Source organism: Melospiza georgiana, chromosome Z (genome assembly GCF_028018845.1).
Source record: "Melospiza georgiana isolate bMelGeo1 chromosome Z, bMelGeo1.pri, whole genome shotgun sequence".
Classification (NCBI taxonomy): Eukaryota; Metazoa; Chordata; class Aves; order Passeriformes; family Passerellidae; genus Melospiza; species Melospiza georgiana.
This window is the reverse complement of record NC_080465.1, coordinates 38054571-38082277: the sequence shown is the minus strand read 5'-3', so window position 1 is coordinate 38082277 and position 27707 is coordinate 38054571. Positions and strand designations below refer to the sequence as shown.

General features: G+C 35.8%; 2 protein-coding genes across 3 annotated transcripts in view; one reads left to right on the top strand and one right to left on the bottom strand.

The window, feature by feature from the left end:
* The window catches only part of UHRF2 (ubiquitin like with PHD and ring finger domains 2), an 82178-nt gene extending 61040 nt beyond the window's left edge, over positions 1 to 21138 (top strand). Inside the window, exons 8-16 of one of the 2 annotated variants that reach the window (XM_058043465.1) lie at positions 416 to 523; positions 3748 to 3852; positions 11648 to 11754; positions 13698 to 13860; positions 14468 to 14605; positions 15398 to 15521; positions 17438 to 17598; positions 18354 to 18452; positions 19979 to 21138. In XM_058043465.1, coding sequence (XP_057899448.1) covers positions 416 to 523; positions 3748 to 3852; positions 11648 to 11754; positions 13698 to 13860; positions 14468 to 14605; positions 15398 to 15521; positions 17438 to 17598; positions 18354 to 18452; positions 19979 to 20125 — 1152 coding nt within the window. In that variant the 3' untranslated portion in view covers positions 20126 to 21138. Of the gene's footprint in view, positions 1 to 415; positions 524 to 3747; positions 3853 to 11647; positions 11755 to 13697; positions 13861 to 14467; positions 14606 to 15397; positions 15522 to 17434; positions 17599 to 18353; positions 18453 to 19978 lie in introns of both variants that reach the window. The other variant, XM_058043464.1, reaches the window with a different exon arrangement.
* Positions 21139 to 23098: 1960 nt separating this feature from the next.
* The window catches only part of GLDC (glycine decarboxylase), a 38467-nt gene continuing 33858 nt past the window's right edge, over positions 23099 to 27707 (bottom strand). Inside the window, exons 22-25 of the mRNA XM_058044490.1 lie at positions 26552 to 26647; positions 25457 to 25629; positions 24729 to 24809; positions 23099 to 23734 (exon numbers count right to left, since the gene is read on the bottom strand). Of these exons, the coding sequence (XP_057900473.1) occupies positions 23591 to 23734; positions 24729 to 24809; positions 25457 to 25629; positions 26552 to 26647 (494 nt within the window). The 3' untranslated portion in view covers positions 23099 to 23590. The remainder of the gene's footprint in view (positions 23735 to 24728; positions 24810 to 25456; positions 25630 to 26551; positions 26648 to 27707) is intronic.

The following is a 27707-nucleotide window of genomic DNA, read 5'->3' as shown; positions in this document are numbered from 1 at the left end:
CATGTATGTGCTTCATCTATAATTTTGCTTACATATGCACTACACAAAATTCAGTACTGGGTTGCACAAACAACAAGACAATGTTAAATCCTGCCTGCTGTCTACCGGCAGTTAAAGCAGTGGAAGGATTATCAAGGTGACTAGAGGTAAAAACAACAACAACAACAAAAAACAAAAAACAAAAAACAAAAAAAACCAAAAAAACAAAAAAAAAAAAAAAAGAAAACCCCTAACTCCCCTCCCAAACCCATAACCACATATTGCTTATTTAACATTCCTTTTAACAATTTTTAACATATTTTGAAATATGTGTTTGTTATAATAGACAGACTTCATGATCTCTGCATTGAATTTAAAAATATTCTTCAATATGGGAATTCATTTGTCTGATTACTTTTGTCTGATGTATTTTTAGGGCATGGCCTGTGTTGGTCGCACTAAAGAATGCACTATTGTTCCTTCAAATCATTATGGGCCTATACCTGGTGTTCCTGTTGGGACAACCTGGAAATTCAGAGTTCAGGTATGTTATTTCAGTATTAGCTGTAGTTGAAGGAAGTAGGAATACTAATGAATGGGTTGAGCACTAAAATAAATTCCAATTGAAAATTGCCATTTTCACCAGGACTAAGTAATGTAAATACATTATGATTCCAATATTGGAAGTGAATATTGAAGGTTGAACTATACTGATTTTATCATAGAACTTTGTAATACAACTTTTTACATACGATTTAATAAAAAGTCTGTTGGAATTATGATCAACATATTTCACATGTTAAAATCTCAAGTCAGATATTTAGTGAATAGAGTTAAGTAATTTCTGAAGAGTTTTCTTCACATTAACTGATTATCCCATGAATGGGGTGTAGACTGCAGATTTTGAGAACATTATGTGTTATCACTGTGAAATGACTGTAGGTCAAATTGGTTTTGCTCATACGTAATGGATGTCCAAATCTGCTTTTAGGTTGATGAACAGCTTAAGCCTGTGCAAGTCTGTAGTGCTACTGAAATTCACTATACATTCAGCTTTTGGTGTTTTTTCAACTGTCTCATTTTCTGTTTCAAATATTCCTTAGGCTCTGTGGTGAACTAGGTTTATAAAAAACTGGCAGAAAAATAATCCTATCTGGAGTAGACTGGGGGCTAATTATCCCAGTCAATTTCGCATTTTGATTATGTAAGCACAGTGCCAATACTCAACGAGGAGGAAAAAACAAAGCAGGGAGGATGGTACAGCTGCATTTTGTGCCAGTGCTGATTTTTTTTCTGGTTTTGTAGTGTCCAGCAAGCTACAAACTTCCTCCCTTTTGCTCCAGCTTGATCAAACTGAAATGATTTTTGGGTTATCTTTCATTTTTTCATTGTTGTTTCTAGTAATGAAAATACATACTTCTTTGTTTTCTAAATCAGGTAGTTCTTTGTCTCTTGCATGTGTAAATTATTGGAATTGAATGTTTTCTATCATATTTGGAAGAATAAAACCAAGGGGTTTTAAACTGCTTGAGGAGGGGCAAACCAAAAATCAAGCACCTCTTCTGATTTGTTTTATGAACTTTTCATCACTTGCTTTCTTTTTGTTGGGTGCCAGATTATATAAAGTCTAATAAGTAAGAGAGCTTTCTAAAATCACTTGGGTAAACTCAAAGTACCAAAATCAATTTTTATTTTCACTGCTTCAATAGTAATTGGAATTACTAGTTTTCCTTTTTATTATGAATTCTATTGGTAAGACAAAAGCTAATGCTTTTCAAGTATTTCTAGTACTGGTAGGAAAAACCAACAGAATTAGAGTGCTGCTTTCATCAGAAAATCCATCAAAAACACTTCTTATAGATATAGTATATATATGTGTATACATGTGTGCATATATATATATATATACACTAAACATCAAAAGACAATTACCATTTATGCATAATTAATTTATTTTGAGTACAAATTAAACAACTTGTCATTAAAAAAAAAATTGAAATTCTTTCCAGGTAAAAAGTTAAATTACACTTTTGTTTCTTATATGAACTAACTTTTTTATGACAAAATGAGATTGTCTCAGCAAATCTGTGAGAATTTAGTGACTGTATGAAAATTTAAAGACTTCTTTATTTCTGATTTGCATAGTTTTTTTATTACACAAACTCTCTTTTTCCCTAGAAGGAAATTGACTAAACTTACTGGAGAGAGCATCTAAAGAGCATCTTTGGCATGAATTCTTTATCACTGTTCATCTTTGGGGTGAATCACCTACCAGAAACCTAAATTTAATTGATGAAACTTGAAAATGAAAAGAAGGGAGGGAGGAATGAATTAAAGAATGCTTGATACAAGAGGAAAGAGGAACGCAATAATGGGGCCTTTTTATTCAGCATACTCATAAATGGTCTGGAAAAATTGGCAAAAACCTGATAAAGTTAAGTGAGAGTGCTAAGTTGTGGATAGCAAACATGGGCCAGGGAAGAGTTCTAAGTGTGTAATTTGTAATTGGCTTTCAGCTACTTATACTTCTTTTATTTAGCAAAGAGATATTCTAATAGCTAAATTTGAAAAATATGTCATTTTAATACTGATCAGAAAAATAAATCAAATACTAAATTATCATGAAATGAAGAGTCAGGAAAATAAAGCCCATTATTATGAACAGCAACCAGGGAGTATTGTGCAAGGAAGTATTACTGTGTCCTTGCATGGTTTTCATACTGTGCACAGCTCTAATCTGATGTTAAAAAGTGCACTTTTGACTATCTGGATCTTTGATGTATTGTGTTTATGAAATTTCAAGACTATAACAGAAGTATATAGACTCCCATGAAAGTTGCTTAGAACTGTAGGCTGGGAAAAGCAGATCAGGAATGCAAGAAGCAGAACAAGAAAAAGATGCAAAATCAAGTTCTGGAAGAAGATATGAAGGTAGAAAGAAGTAGTGTGATTGGTTTTATGCTGGAAGCCTTCAGTCTACCAACACTGTTTTTATCTTAACATACTGAGAAAATGCATAATTTAATATGTAATCTCATTTTATTTGTAAGGCTTGTTTGTGGGGCTTTTCTATTAATCAGTAGTTTGAAACCATTATTAAATAAATTTTTGTGGGAGAGATGCTCCAGCAGACTCTAATGATGTTGCCAGATTAGGCTACAGCTGCAGCTTTCAGGTGGTGAAGCAGATAACTTGAACATTTATTATCATAGAGTTATCCTGGTTGGAGAACTAGTCTATGATCCATTGGTGTTGCAATGGTTTCTTCTGTTTTCTTGAGCAGTCTGATAATATTCCTCTCCAATGGTTACATTTTCAGTGTGTTACCTTACAAGTCCCTGATAAAATTATCTTTACACTGGGATCTTCCTAGGTTAAAAATTGTAAAATGCTTCCAAACTGGTAGATCTCCTTCTCCTTTGAATTGTTCTAAATGACTGTGCAAGTGGAGTATACCACTGAGTACAGTCTTATGTAGTGCTTATGGAAAAAATCTTGGAGATTTTCCCCAAAGAAGAAAGAGTCCATTGCCTTTTCCAGTGTCACCACTGTCCTACATTGTCTGCTGGTTTTCTGAGTGTTCTTACTTTTAGCTGTTCTTCCTGAAGAAGCAGTGGAATTCTCACTTTTAATAGCAGTCTTGCATTAACTGTTGACACAAAAACCTCTGTACAATATTTTGAGCAGAAAATTGATTGTTGAAAGTGGTTGTAGGTGGCTGGGTCTTTTAAAAAAATTGCTATAAACTGGCTTTTTTTTTATTTCCAGGTGAGTGAAGCAGGTGTTCACAGGCCCCATGTTGGTGGAATCCATGGACGCAGTAATGACGGAGCTTATTCACTCGTACTAGCTGGGGGATTTGAAGATGAAGTGGTATGTCATTCATGCAAGCAATGGTCTTGCTGTTCTAATGCATCAAATGTCCATGCATATAGAGTTGTATTTGGTGTTTAATCTAAGACTTATGTTTAGGCAGATATGACTGTGGAAAAAAATATCTACCACTGATAAATTAAGTAGTTCTTAGTATTTTGGAGAGAAAAATCTTACCAAATCTTAAACAATGCTTATGCTCAGATCTACATTAAAGCAAAATGTCAGTTACTGGATTTGACATTGTTTAGGGTAGCTACATTTCAGTATACTTTTTGGAGTCTGAATTGAGTGTGACAAAATCTGATAGTGCAATTGTGTGCAAATAATATGTTATACGTTCTGCTTTTGTCACAATTTAATTACATTCTAAACAGTATTTCTAATTACGTGATAAATTTAATTTAATGAAGCAAGAATAAAAGATATGTGTTAGTTGATACTATGAAGTTCTGAAGTTTCTTGGCTCCTGCTAATAAGCACTTTCAGAACTTCTTAGCTTCCTCAGATTCTTTCTCAGAATCTTGATCCCTAAAGGTGCTGGGAAAAAATTCTACTTTGGTGTCAACATTTAAGTAGAGCAACAAAAGCAGTTATGCAGCTAAACAGAAGACTAAATGCTTTCGATTTCCATCTTGTGGCGCTGTCCAACATTTATTTCTGAAAAGATTACAGTTTTTTCAATTAAATAATATTTACACAAGGTACATCCCTTCCTGCAGTTCCAGTCCTTCAGATGGAATTTTGAATCTTGGATGAGGTGAAGGATAATGAAGTAAGCAACCTGGTTTTTTTTTTAAATGCCCATAGCTGTCAACTACAAGGAAAACGACACTGAAAAAAAAAAAAGTATATGAATGAAATAGCATCAGAAGGTACTATATTCTATGCCAACAGCATCTACGAGGTGCTGCTGCTGCAGAGTATTGCTTTCTGAAGGAATATGTGTCTCTATTTGAACAAGTGGCATAAGAAGGTAGTTGGAAGTTGGATATGGTGTCCTTAGTGTCTATCCCAGCCCAGGATCTCAGACCCTAAGAATACTGTTTCACAGGAGTTGTATCTGCTATGCTGGGATGCTGCAGACTCCTCTTTTTATTCTTTTTGGTGATACTGATGTCCCCTTAGGTGATACTGTTGTCCCCTTATTTCTGAGGTGGTAATTATTTAATTCAAAATATTAGATAAATTTAATTGGATCCTTTGCATGCCTTTTCAATTCACCTAAGTGATGTTGTGACTATGTGGTTTTGTAGACACCTAAGCAATGTCATAATCTGAAAGATATAAATACTTTTGAAAAGTCATAGTACAATAGAAAGGTTGCAGATAATACTCTAAAAGCAGTTTTTTCTCTTTTCTAAACTAATAATACAAGGGGTCTTTTTTTCCCAGTTACATTATTGAAGTTAGTTTTTCTTCTTTCATGTGCCAGGTTTGTCTTCCAATTACTTCCATTTTCCCTGTTTTTTTTTGAAAAAGGTTGAGATTAAACTCCTGTAAGAACATGCACAGAAAAATTGAGTCCTGTAATTAAAAGTGTCCTAAGTACAGTATCTAATTAATTTGAGATGTGAAATTTGAGATTTATTTATTTGAAATAAAATATACACACAAAAACCTCTGCTCACATCCATTCATTTTATTGTATGAGTACCAAAAAAGAGAGGTGACTCTTAATTGAATTTCAAGATGCTTGTGTGTAAACTTTTATAAAATTGGGAAATAAATTCATTTTGGAGGTGTATACACTGTTCATAAACTTTATGTAGTATTTAGGCACACTGATAATGTGTGCCATCTTAATGCACTTCCTATTGCTTTAAATCAGCAAAGCCACACTGGGGTAAAGTAATTACAATGTACATTGCAGGAAACTGAGTTAACTGTCTAGCTTTCAGATCATGACATTTTTATGCCATGCCTGTAGAAACTTATAATCCTAGAGACCCAGAATTTTCTCCAGTTTTACTGAAGTTCGGATGTTCTGCATGTATTGGAGTGCTCATTAATAACAAGTTTTATCAGTTCTGTCAGATCTACCCTCAAGATTGAGAACAGGTATAGTCATAGCTTATAAAATGAGCATTGGGTGAAATTGTTTGGTACATGACGTTTTATCTTCATTTCTAACTACATGCACATAAAATAATTGCACATTAATCTCTCTCCTAAAAATGGGTAACTTTGAATTCTAGTGACAAGTTACATGGCTTACTTATAGTTAGCTATTATTTTGAATATGCTAATGTTGCTAATCTCTTTGATAGTATTCCTTTGATAGTAATCATAATAGGAGCATTACCTGAAGAAATTGAGAAGTCTTTCAGTAATTTATACTCTAAGAACAGATTAACATTTACCCACTAGATACTGGAAATTTGCACTGATTGTGCAATCACAGTGTTCATGATCAATGTATTCTGATTTGTCTGTTCATCAGATCAAGCAACTGAAGAAGTTTAACTTTTGTTTTGAAAACTTGCCCTCTTATTTTGTGCCATTGTTTTTATGTATCAAGTTGAAACTGCTTTTTATTGTCAAAAGTCCCAAGATTCATATTTCTACTGGGTTGAGGTAGTGTTGTAAAGATGGTAAATTAATTGTGTGGTGTGCTCCACTTTAATCTAAACAAAGACTGTTTCTTCTGTAAGTGTTGTTTTGCATAGGATCATATGGGAGATCTCTGAACTGAGATTCGGGATCTCTTGGAGAATAATACCTGATGTGAGCAGTTTCATCTTCTTGTAAAAGATTCTGAGACTACAGAAGATAATGACTGTAATGACTCAAAAGGGACCCCAGGCAATATAATCATTGTTTAGGTTTCTTGATATTTTATACCAAACCCATTCACATTCCATGCCTGGAATGTACCATTCATAATCTACTTAATAAAATGAATGTCTAATATGAAATGCATGTCTTTTAGATTTTAAATGTGTTGCTTTAACTAGAATTATAGTAGGCTAATTAAATTAGTCATACAGATTGCAGGATTTTTTTCCCTCAAAAAACAAATGAATTTTGGATCTCCAGCTGATAGCCAAAGATAACCGTAATTTAAAAATGCTGTCTCTAAAAGCTTTTATATCTCCTAAGTAAAATCCCTCTACAGGAAAGTGTCTTTGACCTGAAAAGACTTTGGCGAACCTGGTTCCAAGTCAGAACGGAGTTTTAATGGAACAAAAGATAATGAATCCACACTTGGAAGCCTGAATTGTTTACATATTAATGTTCAGTTTAAAAGCATGGTAATCCACCATTTTTGGACACTGCATGGAAAGGAGTAAGAAAAACCTCAGAAAGGAATTTACATACAGTAGTTAACTCGGACTTTGATATTTTAAAATGTTGCCCTACTTCCATCGTCAGTTAGCCACCTTTTGCTGTTTCCTGCTATGAAGCTGTCTTTCTTTCTGTTCAGACATTTAGTGAACACTAAAATGGTGAAATGTTTTCTTTGTGGTGGAATGTGCTGTGAAACTGTCAGGTTCTTGCTATCAGCGGCAATTGTGGGGAAGACTCAGCAAGAACAATTATGATGTATTCAGGCTCTGCACTTAATGCAAGGGATTCTTATTGATTTACAAATGAAATTTGTACTTTAGCCCTTCCTTTTCAATTGGCACCTTTTACTGCAGTGTTAAACCATGAAATTATCAAAAATAAATCACACAGTGGGCAGATAGGCCAATTCTGTCGGCACTTTATGGTAGTTATTATTCATTATAGTTTAATGAAGATGAATGATGACATGATTCAGTTTCAGATATCTCTACTACTGGGGAAAGAAAATGCTCTCAAATGTAATTGCTTGATAGTTAATAATTGACTTGGATTTCAAAACCTCATTTAAAGAGGCTTAGTGCAGTTTTATTTTACTATATCATATAATCAAACTCACCTTTTATTCATTACACTTTACTGAGGTCAAATTGATAAGGGATTGATGAATTGATGATATTTGGGAATTTCTTGTACCAAGAAAGCCAATAAACATTTTTTGTTGTTCAAATTGAAGGTTGGAACTCATCTAGAAAATCTGATTGTGTCCGTAATAGCCTATTACTGATAAATACAATTTTTGCATTATCTGTTGGAACCAAACTTTGAAATCTGAATATAAAAGCTCAGATTTAACAGAGATGTTAATGGAGAGAGAAAATAATTGACACCTCTCTTGAGACAGTTAATATTCTAGTAACTTTAAGTAGCTAATGTCCCTGTCAGCTGGTGCATAAAAGTAATCCACAGAAGTAACGCGGTCAAATGATTCAATGGAATTCAAAATCTTACTTCCTTCATTCTACATTATTTCTCTGTTAGACTTACAACTGATTATATAACAATGTTGAGCAGTGGAGTATGATTTAATACAACAGATTGATTGCTTGTACTGGCTGTCTGAGGCTGACTGGCTTTAGTACTAGAGCTTCAGGCTTGTCTTCCACTCATGTGCTTCAGTATGAGATGCTGGGTCAGTGCTACTGTGGCTGAAGTTCACTTGCCCTATAATGTCATCAAACTTCACAAACAGGACAGTTAAGAAATAATTTTATGGACACAACATAAGAAAAAGGGACATACAGGAGGTATTAAGAGAACACAGAGTAACAAATACTTACTAGCTGTTGAAAGACAGTTTTGGTGCAAGGAAGTGGAATTAAGCTGTGGAAAACAGAAGAGAAGTGGCAGAATTATGTATTTTAACTTAAGAAAATGGGAAGAATGTAGGAAGAAGGGAAGGGAAAAGATAAGACTGTTTTGATGGGCTTTTTGACAGCTACTTTTTTTGTTCAATGAGAACATATAGACATAAATAACTCCTTTTACCATACGTTTTCTTTAACTGTTGACCCATTGTCTTCAGTTCTGCTTTTTGATCCTCTTCAGACAAAAATAGCTTTATCAATCTCTTCCTGGCTCTCAGTTAAAAGTTGTTGTAGGTGATTGGGAGATCCTGTATTATCTATAGATAGAACTCAAAGCTGTTGAGAGATTGTTTTGATGAGTCAATACTCTCTAATAGTCCCAAATAATAAGCTGTGAATATTCCTGTAATACTTCACTTTAAAAGTAAAACACCATAAGCCAAATGAAAGTAGGTACTGTAGGTGTCCAAGTATGTCTCTGGAGTACCAGTGTCCCTATTTCACTCCTGCTTGTTGTAGGCACATTCATATCCACATTTAATCCACGCTTTAGACACTTGGTCTGTGCATCACTTAGTTTTGCCATTTTTGATTTTCATTCTCTACAAGCACTTAGAGTTCTTCTGAGCTTTCTTCCTGTCTTGTTTGTGAGTTGCTGCTATATCAGTGGTTCAAATGTCCTCCAATTTCTCTTCATCCAGCCCAGATCAATGGCAAGATCTCTGACATTTTCCTTCAATTCTAGAAACTGTCTTAATTCCCTGAAATCCTTTTTTTTTTTTTTTTTTTTTTCTAATATATCTGATATGAAAAAAAGGAGTATAGTTTGGCTAGAAAATAATACATAAGGCAGCAGCGACTCTTCTTTATACTGGAGGATGTTGAAAGATCCTTGTACCTTGACCTGTAAGATTTATGCTACATAATTGTTCCTCCATTTTCCTTCCTATGGAGAAGCAAATGTAACCCATGAAGTGTGGGATATGTTCAGGAGGTGAGCACATGTGCATAGACCTTCTATCCATAGTATCTCTTCAAGCACAATGTTTTCAGTTTGTCTGTGGTTAGACTACCACTAGAGAACCACTTAGCCTTTCTTTGAAGATGCTGGAAGTTTGTTGGGTTTAGGTCATTTGCATTTAACCCAGTTTCCATAGAGGTATGTGCAAGTAGGAATACTGCACATTTCTGAATTGTCTCTTGAAGTTTTTTTGGTTAAAATCTCCAGCAATTTGTCCTTGATTTATGTTTTTCTGTTACGCCAAAAAATAAGTCTATTCCATACTTTCTTCTAATGAAGATTTATCAACAACCTAGTAGCTGATAAACAAAAGTTTGTCAGGAACCTATCCTGTCTTATAAATAATTTTCCCCATCTTGCTTTCATATGAACTGTTTCTGTCTTTCATATATTTTTTTCCACATTCTTTTATATATGTTATATTGGTATTTATCTCAAAATTATGTTTCAAGTAGAGGGAAAAGAAATCACCTTCTGGTTTCAGTTTAGTTCTGCTTGTATATCAAAAACTGCCTTAACATTCCTCCCACCCTGCTACATCATGAAGATTGAAGATGTTCATGTTTCTTTCGTTGTTACAAAACCCAGGCCACGCCGGATTTGTGACATTCCAAGATATGTTTTCCCATTTTTCTGAACATGTCACAGGCTTCTTATTCATTGTCAAAATGCAATTTGCTTGAATGATTGTGATACATGAACCAAATCCATCCTTTTTTATATTATTATCAGGATCATCCTTGTGTGATTTGTGCATTGTGTTTGCCTTGACAATCACAGAAAAATGAAACATACTCTGTGATTAATTCCAATCCTGTGATATTTTATTTTATACAATTTATTTTACATCCCTTCTTAGGAAATGGGTCTGATTGGTCTTTTAAAGTTGTCTCGTATACTGTCCTTAATAGAACTACATTCTGTTTCTGTTGGTTTTAAAGATTTATTCAGTAGACTAAGTAGCCTGTTTTAAGAAAGCATATGCCAGAATTTATACATGTCTTTGCTAGGTTTTGTGTATACTTTAAATTTAATAGCACTTGTGTTTTATTATGTACAGATAACTGCAGCTGAATTTCTGCTAGGTTTTCCCGACACAAAATAAAATGAACTTAATTTCTATAGTTTGTCTATGGCCTTGATCAACTAGTGTTTCTCTTTCTAACCTTCTCTTTTTCTGCTGTTGTCAGTCATGAAATATGTGTAACAGTCTTGCACTGGATCCTAAATAATGTCAGACTTTTAATAGTGGTAAGAAATTGACTGAATTTTATTACTGCATAGATGTTCAGAATTTTGCTATTAAAATTCATTTAAACATTGTTTTTTGTATTAAATTGCTATATGCTTTATACCAAATATACATCTCCAAAGAAATAACATATTAACTATATATGTAGTCTGTATATTTATGTATTTCTGGAAATACATTCATTTCTCAGGAGTAATATGAAATTCTGTGACAAATTTGTACAGAAAATAGAAACACAGGCTTTTCTTGAGAGTATTTACATTCTGACAGTTTTCATAGCTGATGGTAAAAGATTTTATCAACCTTCCTTCAATTTCATGAAAATTCTACATCAGAACTATAGTACAGAATTATTTTAGTTTACAAAATATGAATCTAAATTATTTTAAACTCTTACTGAGTCAGAAGAGCTGGGATTACTATTTCATTAAATCACCTGCTTGGTACATAAGGCAGCACTCTATGTACTTACTAGCACTGAGCTCCTTGCACAAGCTGAAGTTACTGCCATCATCCATCCAAGGTAATTATTCTGTATTTTACAAACATGATACTCTTGTAAACACAATGAAAGCTCAAGAGCAAGCAGAATATGTTCCTCAGATTTTTTTTTCTCAAAAATGCCAAAGTAGCATTTTTTTTACGCAGGCATTTTTTAGTCAGAATTTTTTGGTGAAGAGGTTACATCTAGACCAGGACTTTTGTGCTGGTGCAGCTGCTGTAAATGAAATTGAAAACATGTCTTTCATGCCCTTGATTACAGTTTTTCTCTGAGTAAACAGAACAAATGAAGTTGCTTTTTTTTTTTCTTTTAATTGAGTTACTTTACTTTGGACCATTAAACCAAAGGATAATCTTCTTGCACAGGATCGAGGAGATGAGTTCACTTACACTGGGAGTGGAGGTAGAGATCTTTCTGGCAATAAAAGAATCGGAGAACATTCATTTGATCAGACATTAACACACATGAATAGGTAAGTTTTGAAAATAAAATTTAAAGGTATTCCAGTACAAAGAGTTGGGTTGTAGGGCTTTAATTTAAAACTAACATTTTGCTGTATTTTTTCTCTTCTGTAGACACTGTGTTCATAAACAGCAATGCCTTTTAAGAGGTGTTTTATCAAGCATTATGATTTGTTGCTTTAAAGGAACACTCACCTCAGTGAAATACATTGCTTGCAGCTTGCAGTCATGCCTCTGGTTGAAATTGTTCTATAGTTACACTGAGAGGACTCTGTTTTAATTAAACAAGAAGTTAGTCAAAACTCTTGAGCAGAAGTTTTCTAATTCTGGATGTTTCTTTTTTTAAGTTTTTTCTTTTGCGGGTAAATCAGATAAGAATTTAAGGAGAAAGAAAGCATGTTCCTTTTCCCATGATAAAAGAAATATTTTCTATTTTGCTAGCTCTTTCTTTCATCATATTTTTCTATGAAAAGCAAGGAATTAGGGTGCAGCTTTATCAAAACAGGTACTTGAAAGAGAACATGTATCCAGAGGAAGAATTAGACATCTGCCTGAAGTGTTTTTCCATCCTCCAAAAGCTGGCCTGAACAAAGAGTACTCCATCCTTTTCTGTTTCTAAGAGCATAATCTGTTACACAACTGACCTCTGAACACCTGTGAGATGCTGAGAGTCACTGAGAACTTTTGTTTGCCAGGTCCGCATTTAGTTAGGTATGTTCTGCTGCTCTCAGACAGGCTGGAGAGGGATTTTTTTCAAGCTATCTAGAGGAGAAAGAGGAAAAGCCTGACTTGGCTCCCTTGAGAAACGGGGAGGAGGGGACACGTGATGTGAAAATGAAGAAGATCTGGGAGGGAAGAAAGATGGAAGTAGGTTTAAGCAATAGCTTTACAAGCAAATTTAGTGAATAGAACAAAGTTGTTTTGGGACACAGAATTAAAGCTGGACCCTTTAATGTTAGCATCTCTCTCCTCTTATGAAATGAAAATTCTACAGGCAAAACTATGTAGCTGTGAAGGGAGTAACAATGTGCTGCTCTCATTTTCTAAGCTTGATACAAGTTTTCAAGCACTTTGATACAGAAGATTATGATGATTATATATAGTTGAATCTGTATGGGTTTTGCTTGTCCAGATAGTTTTACAAGTTTTGTTTTTATATGGAAAAAATTTTTAATGTTGGCATAGTGTGCGTGTCTCTTACTGTCTACCATGTGGGTTCCATACTTGTACCATGTTTGTTTATAACCCATATTATTTCTTCTGTTTTGAGATCCATTATTTATGTTGTGGCTGATTCTGAAGGGTTTTCAATCCCTTAAAGTCAGGCTGTGGTAATAGAAATACTGTTTCTTACAGCAGCTTGGTCATAATTTCTTGCTCCAGGTTTCTAGAAAAGGGTCTCTATGGGTAAATTAAAGCTTTTAATTAAAGCTAATTAAAGGTCTAATTAGCTACTATGATTCTTAGTTCTTCTCTGAGGTATTTATGTGTCATGTGAGAGAGGTGTGGTATTTACAGCTTTTTTGAACGGTTATTATGTACCTTTTGCTCTATATGTTTTTCATCATATTCATTATTTTTGTGTACTCAGTTAAAGAGCCTTAAAAATGTTGATGAGGAATAGCAGCACAGAAAGCTTGCCTTTTATTATAATTTTAATTTCATCAATTCTATTTAGGAAGGGATTAATTTTGTTTTCTAGCAATTTCACATGAGTTTTCATCTGGAACCTAGACAACATATTTAATGTTCCCATTTTTTTTTTTCTTACCATTCATTTCAGTGCGGATCTCATTTTTTTTCATCAATTCTGCTAAAAAACATACTGAAAGGTCTATGCTGCTTGATAAAGCAAAATTAGACAAGGGAAACACATATGACTTAATTATGTTAACTCTCAAAACTCTGCTGGGTGAAGCAATCTAGCTTATGAAGAATTTAAATGTCTTTCTAGGGCACTGGCCCTTAACTGTGATGCCCCACTGGATGATAAAAATGGAGCAGAGTCAAAGAATTGGAGAGCTGGTAAGCCAGTTAGGGTGGTACGCAGTTCAAAAGGACGGCGGATCAGCAAATATGCCCCAGAGGAAGGCAACAGATATGATGGCATTTACAAGGTATTCTGATCTCTTCAACATAAAATTTCTTGTAATCTGTTTTTAAAAGCCTCATATGTGTTAGTCTGCAAAGTTTTCATTATTACTTGAAAGAAACAGTTCCTTTTTTCTAGAGCTTTTTAACTTTAGTTTGTTCTGCAAAGTAAACCAAAATGAAATTACTCAAAACAGTGATAATAGAACATAACTGTATAGGATACCTAAGATTGAATATGTAAGTTGCCTTATGTGTGTGCTTATTGAGTTAAATTCATCCCTGAAATCAGATAATTTCATTATTTCTTCAGTCCTTCCAGCTGTATCCTATCCTTTTGTTTATTTAAAGACTTCTTAGTTTCTGAAACAAAGGAGTGTGCCTTTTAAGACTACTGTATTTTTAAGAAATATAAAAATTTCACAGCTGAGGAAAGAACTTTTGTATATAATAATAATAATAATAATAATAATAATAATAATAATAATAATAATAATAATAATAATAATAATAATGATGATGATGATGTATAAATTAGTCTTGTCATTTCTTCTTGAACAATTAAAGTATGACGATATGCATGTGTTTGACTTGTGATAAAAATATAATCAGTAATTTTGTACTGTTCTTTAGGTGGTGAAATACTGGCCAGAAATTGGAAAATGTGGATTTTTAGTTTGGCGCTATCTTCTGAGGAGAGATGATGTTGAGCCTGCACCTTGGACTTCAGAAGGAATGGAGCGGTCAAAAAAGCTCGGTCTAAGCGTACAGGTTCGCATCGGGACTTGACAGTTGTTTTTATTCTTAGTTCTAGTAAACAAAATCCTGAGAAAGAAATCAGTTAAATTAAAGCTCCTTTTTTTCCTTGTACTTCACTGTGGCAGCTTTTGATACTAAAAACCAGTACAGATTATAAGGAAATTGACAGAATCCTGTAATAGTGACACAGCAGATGGAACTGCAAATGAAGCTTTCTACCCTAGCAGTAAATTGGTTTGTCTATATGGACTGGAAAATCAGAATTTGTGTCCAGTTTTGTGATTCTTAGGCTGGAACAAATTTTTCTACAGGTGACTAGTCTGTCTGAGAAACCAAAAAACCCAGTGCATTTTGAAGTATTTTTGTCATGTTAACTGAATAGTTTGTATAAATAGTGCATTTTAAGCACAGATATAGGCTGATCCATGAAAATTTTGGCATTGCAGGATCCATGAAAAATGGAAAAAAGGAAAGAATTAATATATATTCTTGGTAATGCAATGATACATTGCATTTTACAGCATACCATCATCTCCCCAGTTTATATAGTTTCTAAACACACAGGTACAGATATACTGTTTAATACAGCTGAGTATGGATTAGGTTCTTTGACTTGACTGTGCTTTCTTAATGATAGATACTAATTTAAATGTTTTCTCTATCATATAGGAATTTAAAATTATTGTGTGATTATTTTACTATGTAGTCATAGGGATCTAAAGTCTGTTAGAAGTTATTCTTTTTGGTATTTGGTTATTCCTGTATATGTGATTCTTGTTTTAAATCTGTCCTTTTTAATTTTAGTATCCAGAAGGTTATTTGGAAGCCATGGCTAGTAAGGAGAAGAAAGATAAGGTTAAAAAGCAAACTGTGAAACAGGAGCCAAGCAGCCAAAGTAATGGAAACCAGAAAAGGACAATTGATGATGGTATTTCTTTTTTACTTCTTTAGCATTTTCAGCAAAGTCTCTCACGTTACAATTGCTATGAACTAAGCCATGAAATCTTCGTGGAAGTGTGAAGTAGTTTGTAGTGGTTTTATGTTGGAGGCACTCACGGAAGGGACTTTCTGAGAGCTGCTAGCAGTTTCCTCCGTCTCTGATAAAAAAAGACCAATCAGTAATTAGCTTTGAAAATTAACAATGTGTTGAACCACTAAGAAAACTGTACACGCCGCTGTGAAGACAGAGGTTAGAACAAGACGAAAAAGCCCAGGAGGGTCTCTTTCCCTTCCGACAAACAAGTAACACAGCCAGTCCGGCCCTGTCTCGGCGGGGCCGGGCCGGGCCGGGTCGGGCCGGGCCGAGCCGGGCAGGGCGGCCCCTGCCGGGGAGCGGCGGAGCGCTTCCCGGGGAGCCTCCGGGCCCCGTCAGCCTCCGGGCACGGGGAGGGGACGCCGCGGGGCCGGGCCGCGGCTGCGGCTGCTGGCTTCTTGCGGCTACTGAACCCTGCCCCAGCCGCCAGCGCGGGCCCCGAGAGCGGCTCTGGGCCGGGCCGGTGCGGCCCAGATTCCTCCACAACCACCAGGCAGGCGGAGGGCCTGGCTGCTAAAATCCTAGCCGCTCCCCCAGCAAGTACGGCCGCCGAAGAAAGCCTCTACTCGCAACAACTCCAGCACCGCCCAGCAGGAATCACATAACCATCTGCAGGCCCTGGGCAAGATATTAACCGGTTTTACTACACAAATAAAACGTACAAACATCAATTCTCTCTGTCGAGTGAAAGAAAATGAAAGATTGAAGAGAGAACAACATGAAACATGACAGTCAGTAAAAAGAAGTCAGGTCCCCGATGGGAGGGATTTAAAGAGGTGCCTTAATTCTAGGCTAAAATCCACTTATAAGGCTATGAGGAAGATATAATTGATACATTAGACTCTTTTTTCCCTGTAACCCATCAAAAAATTTGAGGAGATGAATTGTTCAAATTGTACATACCTAACAAAAGCCTCCATGCTAAAGTAAGCAGATGCTGAAATAGCTGTAGTCCCATGAGAAGTTTAAACTGAAAGAAAGAGAAGAGCGATAAAGACCCTATGTTCCCAGGGAGAGAAGAAGAAGGCCTCTGTTCCCAGGAATTAAGCTAATTTCAAACATAGATAAAGAAAACCTTTGCTCTTAAACAGCTCATCTTTAAAATAATGCCCCATAAATTAACATTGCCCATAAATGCAGTTTTGGGAAAAGCTGTAAAAATGTGAGGGACTTCATGATTACAGGATTTTCCAGGCAACTGCTATTTGTAAAAATTAAAAGCCAGAAGAGAACAGTTTTCTTATAAAGAAGTCTCCATAAATTAACAAGAAGAGCTCCTCTTCCAAAGCAGACAAAAAAGACTCTTCTAGAATAACTGACTGAATTATTTCTGTAAGTTGTGAGTAAGAAAAAAAAGTTGTAGGGAAAGAAGAAGTGTTCTAAAGGTTTTATTCTAATTCTTCTTATTCTTTTTTTTAGTTACTGTTAATTAACTTTTCTTCATACCCTTTTCAAGTTTTGAGCCTAATTTGCCTTCCTCCTAATCCTGTCTCACAACAAGAAATAAATAAGTATATTCTAGTGAGTGCTTAATTAAGTGGTAGTGTAGGGGTCTTAATCCTTTTTACTGCTCCTACTGTGTTTTTTGCTCTCAAGCTCTGCAAAAAAATGAAAATTCTTCTGTGCAACTCTTTGCTGCAATCCAAAGCAATGTCGTATAGTATGAGTTGGAGTAGGAATTTGCTTGCTGCATTTCTTGCAAGTAATCCATATTAAGCCATTTTTCCTTCTAGAAATAGTTTTGTCTTTCCCTTCTATTAGTTCAGACTAACACTGCTTTTACTGGGTCTGATGGTCACCATCTTAAGCAGGTACAGAGGAGCCTACAAATACACCCAAAGCCATGAGGATGGGAGATGGAGGGAAAGGAGAAGCTTTCCAGCTGACCCAAGAGCAGCAGTGGCTGATCAGAGAAGACTGCATGAACCAGAAGCTGTGGGATGAAGTACTTGCTTCTCTTAAGGAAGGACCAGTATGTTTGTTGCATGCGTAGTTTTTATTTTTGCATTTTCTTTATATTGTTAGGAGAAATCTTGAGTCCCTCTTAAAACCTCCTTTGTTTGTTGAACTTTTGCTAAATATAGACTGTCTAGCATCAGTTTTATTTGTAAGACTTCTATTTCAAGAAAAGGTCTAGCCTGTGCAATTTGCTCTTGAGAGATGGGCTAATGCCTCAACAATAGAGACCTTTCTTGCTCAAAAACCATCCTGAAGTTAGAAGTGCATTTTTATTTATTTTCATTCTTGAAGCCAGCATGGTTTTTCTCTGATATAATAAATGTATTTTTATGTTGTTCTAATGTCAGAAATCAGACATGAAGAAAGATAGTTTTAGTCGCTAGGTTTTGTTTAGACAGAAAATTATTTTATGACAGGTTCCCCAGAAACATATGCCCCATCCCTCAAAGTGCTCAAGGCCAGGCTGGATGGGGCCATGAGCAACCTGGTCTAGTGGAATATTCCCTGCCCATGGTATGGGGGTTGAAATAGGTGTAGTTTAAGGTCCTTTCCAACCCAAACCATTCTCTGATTATATGGTTCTGCAATTTGTAGAAGAGCAGGGAAATAAAGCCATTAAAGACCTGCTTCCTGATAACTTCTAGAAAGCTGTACTCAGAGATGTGACGGACTTAAAAACTTCTGGAAGTACATCATCTTTATGTAGTCAGTGGCATTTGTGAGAACTGTAATAGAATGTGTCTCTTTTATCCCTTTGCCCTATATTAGAATTTTCTGAAGAAACTGGAACAATCCTTTATGTGTGTGTGCTGCCAGGAGTTGGTTTACCAGCCAGTGACAACAGAGTGCCTCCACAACGTCTGTAAAGTAAGAATGAACTGCTTTGCTCTGGGCTGTTTTCTTGACTCTTAGACACCAGTCACCAAAGCCATATGCATTTTAGAAAGACAATAATAATTGTATAACACTCTGAGCAAAAACAGACCACAAGTTTCCATTCAGTGTTTGCTGTGTAGCAGACGTTGATTTTGTGTAATAAGGAGTGGAAGTACATTCCATATAGTTTCTGATAGACATAATGAGTGAGGTTTACCATTGTGGTCATGCCTTTTGGTCAGTGGAGGTGCACTACAGTTTGGTTAGGTCCACTGGTTAGATTTTGGCACAATAACAATAATTTAATTTTACATAATTTTACAAGAAATAAAACCAGATTTTATAATTTTATAATTCTTTATTAAAAGTTGTGAAAGGGTGGAGGATAAATACCCTAGAAACTTATTTGGGCTTATTCAGAGAAAGTTATGTTATCCTGTTAATCTTGGCATTGCTCATGTTTGCTAGGAGACCATGAATGTCAGTGCATTACTTATGTGTCTCAAAATCTTGATCAGTTGGAGATAAGTCTAAGAAGCGTGGAATCAAATCTGGACTAGAGTTAATTTTGTAGCACTGGTATGTACAGAATCATGCACTGAATTTTGCATATTTGAATGGTGCCTGCCATACCTAGTATTTCTGCCTGAGGCCATAAAAGGACTCAAACTATTGTCCTAGTACAGTATTTGGTAATGCAAGGTTGCTGTTTAGGAAGATACCACTCCAGTAAAAATCAGGGTGTTGTGTGTGGCCTGCACACATGGAACAATTATGTCTCTTTGAAAAACATAAGAAATGTGGAGTTAAAATTTAGAATTGTAGAAACTGAAAAACCATGAAAAAAAGAAAGAAGAGAAAGCTGAATGGCAACAAACTCAGAAAGCACAGTATTTGAAGATATCAGTACATATTTGCAAATATAGTATAATATCCAGTTAAAGTTGTAAGGAAGTTTGATAGTAAGCTGCTGTTGCTGTTTAGACTGAGATCTGCCCTGCCCTAAAATGTTTTAATCAGTCTGCAGTAATGTAGTAAGGATGACAGCGCAGATGCTAATGTGTTACAGATTGTATTATTCTACATATATCTGTAAGGCTAAACTGGGTCTATTCTGTGGAGTTAGATGGAGATTGCTACATAAACAGTATATGTGGTATAGTCATTTTCCTCTGGATATGAAGGTCTGGAAAAGTATAGCAATCTGTGAAGCTGTAAGGAAGCTAAGGATTGGCTGTGACTTACAGGAAGGCATTAGTTGAAAAAGAAGGGGAAACCTCACTAGTGATTTAGTTCCTCTCAAGCAGGGAGAAGAGTTTCTTGGCTAGGACATTTTCGTCAGGGGTGGAGTCAGGCACCAGTGGGCTTGGCAAAGACTTTTTTTTTTCTGGTAGTACAGCAGATTGTAAGCAGGTCTTATAAGCAGATCTTATAGTGATTCCTTACTTTTCGCTGGTTAAGCTGTCAGTCTATAAGGAAGTTGTTGCAATTTACTTCTCCATCTCTGTGTGTCCTAGAGCTGTTTACAGCGCTCTTTCAGAGCCGAAGTGTTCACCTGCCCTGCCTGCCGCTATGACTTGGGGAAGGGCTACACCATGGCTCCCAACAAGATCCTGCAGGCACTACTGGACCAGTTCTTTCCGGGTTACAGTAAAGGACGATGATGTGCTCAGTCCCTTCTGTACTTCTCCCAGTGACTTTATAGAGAGTAAAGGGGAATAAACATGGGAAATTCAGCAGTGGACCAGCCACCTTGATGGGACTCAATATATTGTCACTTTTTGAAGCACCTAACCCTCTTCCCTTCATAGCCATTTCTTGGTGTTGTGAGAACTCTAATTCTCAGCTGTCTTTTAACATCGAGGGTAGTTTTGGCCAGTTAACTAACAGTTTTTAAAGAAGGAAAAAAGAAAAAAAGAAAAAGAAAAGCCTCAGCTCTTACTGGCCTAGCTGATGCTTAATTTATGATTTGTTTTTTTGTGACTACCTCAGGACAGAGGAAAGTAAATTGTGTCAAACAATGAAACAATGTTGGGGATAAAAAATAGTTAGTGATGTTTTTAGCTACACACTGCCTCCTGAATATTAGTTGTGCCTGGTTCATGTGGTTTGATTTACAAAAAAAAAGAACCCAATAACGAAACCCAAGAAAAACCAAACCAAAAGAAAAACCCACAAAAAACCAGGAAAAAGAAATAGATTCAGCACTTAAGCCATTTGGATTAAACAGTAAATTTTGTGGTGTGCATAATCCCTTTTTTGTCTTTTTCTTCTATTATGCTGTATTTTTTTGCAAGAACGGGCTGATTTTTAGTCTATTTTTGTGAGCTTCATTGTGCTTTTCTTGTATCTTATGCAAGTTGACTACTAATGACTAATGAGAACAATATGAATGCATTGTTGCTGCATTAGTGTAAAGTGATCTGTGTTTTTTGCACTTAAAGAGGGTATTCAAGACACTCTAATTGTGTAAAAAATAGTTCATATAAAAAAAGCCACTTCTGTATTAGTTAAACTGTATGCTTTTAGTAGGTCTTGTATCAGTGGCAATACATCTACACAGCATTAAAGGCAGTGCTAGCTTGGAGAAGGTTCAAATCGCTTCATATTGTGATCTGAAATTTTATATACAATATATCCCTCCCCCAAAATATACCTTATTAAATACTTTATGATTCAGAAAATTGCTAATTTTGTTTTTACTATTTTCTACTTAATTAAGTCATGAGATTTTTACAGAATTTATTTTTCAGATTACTAAATGCTTTCCTTAGGTGGCCGTATTTTACAGGTGTGAGGCTTTATATTCCTTGACTGATTTCTCAATGAAAACAATTTTAAAAAAGGCTTAACTCCACACCAAGATCCAGTGGTGACATTGATACCCATGAACTCGCTCACAGCCTGTAGCAGTGCTCAGTCCATGTCCCACAGCTCCCAGCTGTGGGATTCCTGCACAGTGGTCGTTCAGGTGCATGACTCAGATTCCCTCTGTAGGCACTGAGGTTGCAGTGACAGCCTGTGGCCCACAGTGCTACAGGTAGCTCAGAATTTATGGAGAGAACGATGTGATTTCACCTTTGTAACAGCCATTGCATCTCATGACCAGTAGCTCATAAGACTTGTGGCCTCCAACTTGAGTACTATAAAATATTTTAATGCCTTGTTTTCCACTGGATAGATTTTACTAACTAATTCACAAGCTAAATTTTGTGAGTTTGAGATCAACAGTGGGAAGTTACCTGCTTTATACAAAAATTTGTAAACCAATTTTTAATGTATTTTTTCAGTGACATAATCAAACGTGAAACTGCTTTTAGCAAACATTAAAGCAGCTTGTCAAGACTGGGGAAGTAGACTGGCAATAGAGAAAGACTGTCCTTCCCTCACATTATAAATTTGCAGTGGCTTTTCATGATATTTTGCATCCTTAGTACTATAGCTACTGAAAGATAACGTTTCCAATAGTTAATGAGTTCTAGAGTAAAAAAAAAATCTGATTTTCTTCACTATGTATTAAGGTGATTTAGCATGTAGGTGCAGCTTTTCACATAAACACTGGTATCTGGCCTGACTTTCCTTCAGTGAAAGCCATTCCTGTCTCTTATCATCTGTAGTCTCTTTGTGTAAAGCCCCTCATGAACTCATAAGGTAGGTAATGAAAAAGTTGCAGTCCCAAAACTTTCACTGTAAAAGACACAAAATTTACAGTACATAAAATATTGCTATAATTTGTGTCACTCATTTGTGTCCCTTCAGAGTTCCCAGGCTGAGTGTGCATGTAGTTCTTCTCATCTTCAACAAGTGGTTGAGTAGTGGGTGGTTGTAAGGTGCAGAACTGTATTTTTCTGTGGTCGTTTTCTGTGGTCCCAGTGTTGCTGAGTGCCTGTTTCCTAATTCACCAAAACTGTGCTTTGAGTGGCTGAATGAGTTGGGTCCTTTCAGGGGTGCTCATGTGCATCAGACAGCTCTGCATAGACCTGGGCAGGTTCCTTTCAAGTGTGCTCATAGCACAGAGATCTGACGGTGTAACTAGTGAGAGGATTAGTTTTATGTAAATTTGATCTGGAACATGCTGGAAAAGGCTCCTGTTTAAGGTGTAAGCTTTGGTTACTGAGTGATTTAACGTGGCACTCTCTGTTGAAGGAGGGTTCTGGTCTCCTTAATCTCTTGGAGCTTAAGCTGTGAATCAGTTTTTACACAAGCTGTAAGATAAAGTAGGGCAAACTGAGGGCTCTGTATAAAAAAGCGCCAGAGAGTGACTTGAGAAACTGTGGAAAGAGAACACTTTTTTACCCAATATTCAAGTAATACTAATTCACCGTCTTTTATGCCTTCATGGTCTTTTATACCTTATCCAGAATAAGAGAGAATTAGATGGAGCTACTAAGAAAAAAATTATGTGATGCTGAGCAAGATTAAGTTTGTTACTGCTTGGTAAAATGGATAATTTTGGCTCTCATTAAAAAAAAAAAAATCAGAGATTTATTTAAGTAATAATCTCTGACAGTATTTTCCTTTGTGTAAGTTTATTGCTGCTGTGGAAATTGTCAGAAATCAGAGCTTAAGTTTCATAATTTCATACTGTCTCTTGGACAAATGCAGCTGAAAAGTTTAAATCCAAAACATGACAACGATTAAAATTCTGATCAATTTTATTAGACTACTAACACTGATAGGTAAAAAAAATCAGTATGAAATATTAACACTAGCAATGCTAGTTAGTGGTAATATGTGAAGTAAATTAAAAAATCTACTTCATCATTTTTTTACAAAATGTAAACAATTAATCCTGCAGTTGATATTTATTAGTATTGCCTTATGCATCTGCATCTTTTCTACTTTTTTAACTGTATCTCCCATGCCACCTTGCAAGCTGAGTGTTAATTGTTAAAACTTTAGCATGAAACAGACAAAATGATAAATCAAGGCAACTTCCAACATCAACTGCTGTGGAACAATCACATTTTGTTTACACCTAACATACTGATTGTATTTACATTTTAACTGACCAGTGCTCAATAAACAAACATGGTCACTATTCAAAATATACACAATATAAATATCCCCAGGAAATCAGGAAAGGGCCATTCTGATGGAGTCAAAAATGCAGGCAGCTGGAAGCAATCTTAGGAAGATGCTCTCTTCTGTTCAGAAAATGGAGATTCATAGGCTTCCATCGGTGGGCAGGTACAAACCAGATGTTGATCTCCATATATGTCATCAATGCGAGCAATTGTGGGCCAAAACTTGCTTTCAGGCTTCACAAATGGCTAAGAGAGATAAAAGAACCCAACCATCTTAATCTTTCCACCAGATAAAGCTACAAAATTATAACAGACACTATGAGCTTGAAGAATTACAAGTGCTGTGAAAGTGGATTTTTTTGGGTGAAGTCATCCTTCAAGTCTGTTTTCAGAGCCTGAAAGTTAACAAGCATGTGTAATAGAAGTGATGGTTAAAAGAATGCTTAGATTTTAAAAAAGTCCGGTCGTGTCCTCTAACATATGCTTGCGAAGAAGCAGTTTTCACAAGATGAAAGAAAACTTTATTATCCTTTGAACAACTGGCTTTCACATATGAATGAAGGAAAAGCAGAGGACACTGCTGTGCTGTTCAGTCTAGTTAGAGTATCATACTTAAAGGAGAGCAGAATGGTGGTGTAGTTGAATTCTTACTCTTTGAAACAGTACATATCACTAAAATACTTGCAATTAAGTTTCCAAGCAGAAAGGTTGGTCACACATACATTTAGCTGCTATGACTGTGAAAGCAATTAAGAAGTTTGATATCATACTGCAGCTCCAATCTGACCTTTATTGTAGCAGGTCCACATTGGTGTCGCTTTCCCCATGCTGACCTTGGGGAACCTAGTCACACCTTATGCAAGTTCTTTTGAGCAAAGCTTTGAATGTCAGCATGTGGGACTCTGTTTTGGGAGCCCTTGGCGCAGTTTGTCAGAACTAAACAGGTTGTTTCCGATAGGAATGAATACTCAGTATTGAAGTGCTAGGATTTAGAAATCCAGGTCTGCACCAATGTGTAGAGACTTTTTTTTTTTTTTTGAGCACTTCTTTCCTTGTCTTTAAAAGCTAAACTAATGAAACTGTGGTAAAGAGAGCTCACACACTTAAAAACTGAGACAATATAATGGCTCTGAAGTTTTCATTCTTACCACATTACTTCATCTCCGACTGACTAAGAAACTACAGAGCACAAAGCATATTTATGTATTACCACACCAGAAAGTTCCCATTATGTACTCACCAGAGGGAATGCTGCCACTTCTCTGGAGTAGGGACGATCCCACTTGGAAGAAGTGACACAGTTCAGAGTATGTGGTGACATCTACAAGAAACAAGACATGTCAAGAACAAGAAATTACTGATTTGTGTTGAACAGATCAGTGTGAAGCCTTCTTCCAGTTTCCATTACCACATATAAATAATTACTGTCTAGAGAACACTGTTTATCTGGGGAGGAACAAGGCAGATTTAAAAAAGGAGGCAAGTCAGTATTTGGATTTTTTTTCAGTTTGCCTAAAGATGCTGCCCAAGGATTGAATATGCTTTTGGCTTTTCACTAAATTTAAAAGTCAGTATAGCATTAAAAGACTTGAACAGAACTTGAGCTGATACTGGTTCTGTGCTGCATTGCTAAAATAATTCAATCTTTATTTTATTATTAATGTTAAGGTCATTCCATTTTCCATCTTCAGCCAGTGAAATAAGCATCTCTCCTTTGTTGCTTTGAGATGGCCTTAAAATATAAATTAAGTGCTTGTGGAAATAACTTCCTCTGCTCTGTCAGCAAGACTTCTCACTTGAAAAAGTCAAAATTCAAATTTTGAAAAAGTTAAAGTTTTCTCAAGAAAGTCTTGTGCTCACTGTTTTGCCCCATTACTTTTAAGAGTACTGAAAGACCAGAAATGGGCATCTGCAGACTCAAGGGTTAGACTGATGCTGGCTGTCACCTTGCTCGACATGCCATCTTACCTTTAGTGGGTTAATTTGGGGGTCCATCCTGCCTTCCTCTATTTCAGCAATTTCCTGCCGAATACTGATCATGGCATCACAAAATCTGTCCAGCTCTGCTTTGTCTTCAGACTCTGTAGGTTCAATCATAAGTGTCCCTGCCACTGGCCAGGACATGGTTGGAGCATGAAAACCTGGTGACAATAGCAGAAATCAGTCACAGATAACAGGGTATGAGAATACATGCATTAGCTATCAGCAGATTCACAAATTCAGTCTTTTCTCTACAAAAATCTATAGAGATTGAATTCATTGGTAGTGTTGGCTCTGTACTTCAGAGGCAAGATAAACTTTTCAAGTATCTTAATTTTCAGCACTGAAGGGTAACACCTCTGTTTTACAATACAGCTACACACAGATTTACTTTATTAAAAAGGAACTTTAATATACTTACCTAACCTCTATACCTGCTGAAAAGTCTTTTTAAAGTGGTGCACAATATTTAAGGCTCACTTACAAAGAGCAGGAAGGGTGGGTTTTTTAGTATCACAATTAGGCTTTGGGTTATTTTACTGAAGAGGTATTACTGGTTAGGGTTTTAACAGCTTTCATGCATATTCATTAGAAGCACAGTTCTACAGGATCAAGTAGTTCAATGGATCCTCTTGTCTGGCAGCCAAAAAGCATCCACAATCACATCTTTTAGAGCATGTGTACAAAATTGCATAAACTATATCAAGATGGAACTGTTCAAATCCCATTATCCTACTTTAAAAGGGTTTTTTTTTCCTTCCTATTCTGTTTTGTTTTTCTTTGTTGGAGTCTTATTAAGCTTTTGGCTCCGACCCACTTGCTCCAAACAGTTGAGAGTCATGTAATCAGTAATTTGATGGGACAGTTTACAAAAGTGTGAAGTAGCAGCAGAGTCAGAAGTACCTACTACAATTTAGTATATGCAAATATCTCTCCAAGCCCCATAAAGAAAATGAGGAAGCCTGAAATAATTGTGACAGATTCACCATCCATAAGCACAGAACTCAAATGTTTGTGTCTCCCTTTAGAAGATATTTGGAAAATTTTCACTCATACTGCTATTTTAATAGACATTTGACTTACCATAATCTTGAAGCCTTTTAGCAAGATCTACGGCTTCAATGTTTGCTGTTTTTTTGAAAGGTCTTGTATCCAAAATGAATTCATGGGCTACATAACCTGTAAATAAAAAATGACATCTCCTACTAAGTAAGACTATTGAGAACACTAGTCTTACTTAACAGGAGAACAATGCAATTTACCAGGCTGTCTATTCTGATTGGTTTTGTGGAGATCATGGCAAAAAGACAAACTCAAAAATATCCACTTGGGCAAAACCTCAAATCTGAGAAATTATCAGGTAAGAGATATACAACTCAGTTTTTGAAGTCTGATTCTTTGAGTCCCACATCAAAGTGGGACTTTGGAAGAAGAGGCCTCATTTACAAGATCAGAACTAGGAATGAGTGGTCAAAGTATCTCCTACAATTTACAAGTTCTCTGAAAAAATTATTAGATTTGTCAATGGCCCAACACCATTTGGGTTTTAGGCTATTTTAAATTAATCACGATAATCAGTTTTATCTAATGCCAGAGCAAAACTCAAATCTTCTGTTATAGAGAGGCTAAAGACATAAGTTGTCTGTGTTTATATTCATGATTCTGGAGAACCTTCCATTACATTGTTAAATCCCTGAAAATTTGCAATTTTTATTCACTTCTATTAAAGTACAACTTGCAGGTTTTACCAAGGTGTATGTCATTAAATTTAAGATATATATTTTAGAGAACACATATATTGTACTCAAATGTTCTTCGATGCTGTTCAGCTTAGACAAGCCAAATAAGTTCTCTGATTGTTACACTACTCCCACAATAATTTTTTCATCTCTTCTTCATTACTTCTGTCCTGTTACAAGACTGGAGAGCCAAAACAGGCAACCAGAATGTAGATGAAATATCATGCATTGCCAAAGGAATTTTATCTCATCTCACAAAAGTGAACAAGGAGCAGAAATGAGGGAAACATGGTGGGATTTTTTCAGAGGAAGTGTGCAAGGAGAAGTACAGGTCCAAAATTTACTTTCAGTTCTTAAATTATTGCATCATTGGTTATGGAGATTTGGAAGTCTCAACTTGATTGCTTTTCCTTTTTCTGATGTTCATCAATCTGTTACTAAATTTCAAGGAGAACGATCTAATACTTTATCTTTTGGCATCATCTTTTTCTAATTACAAA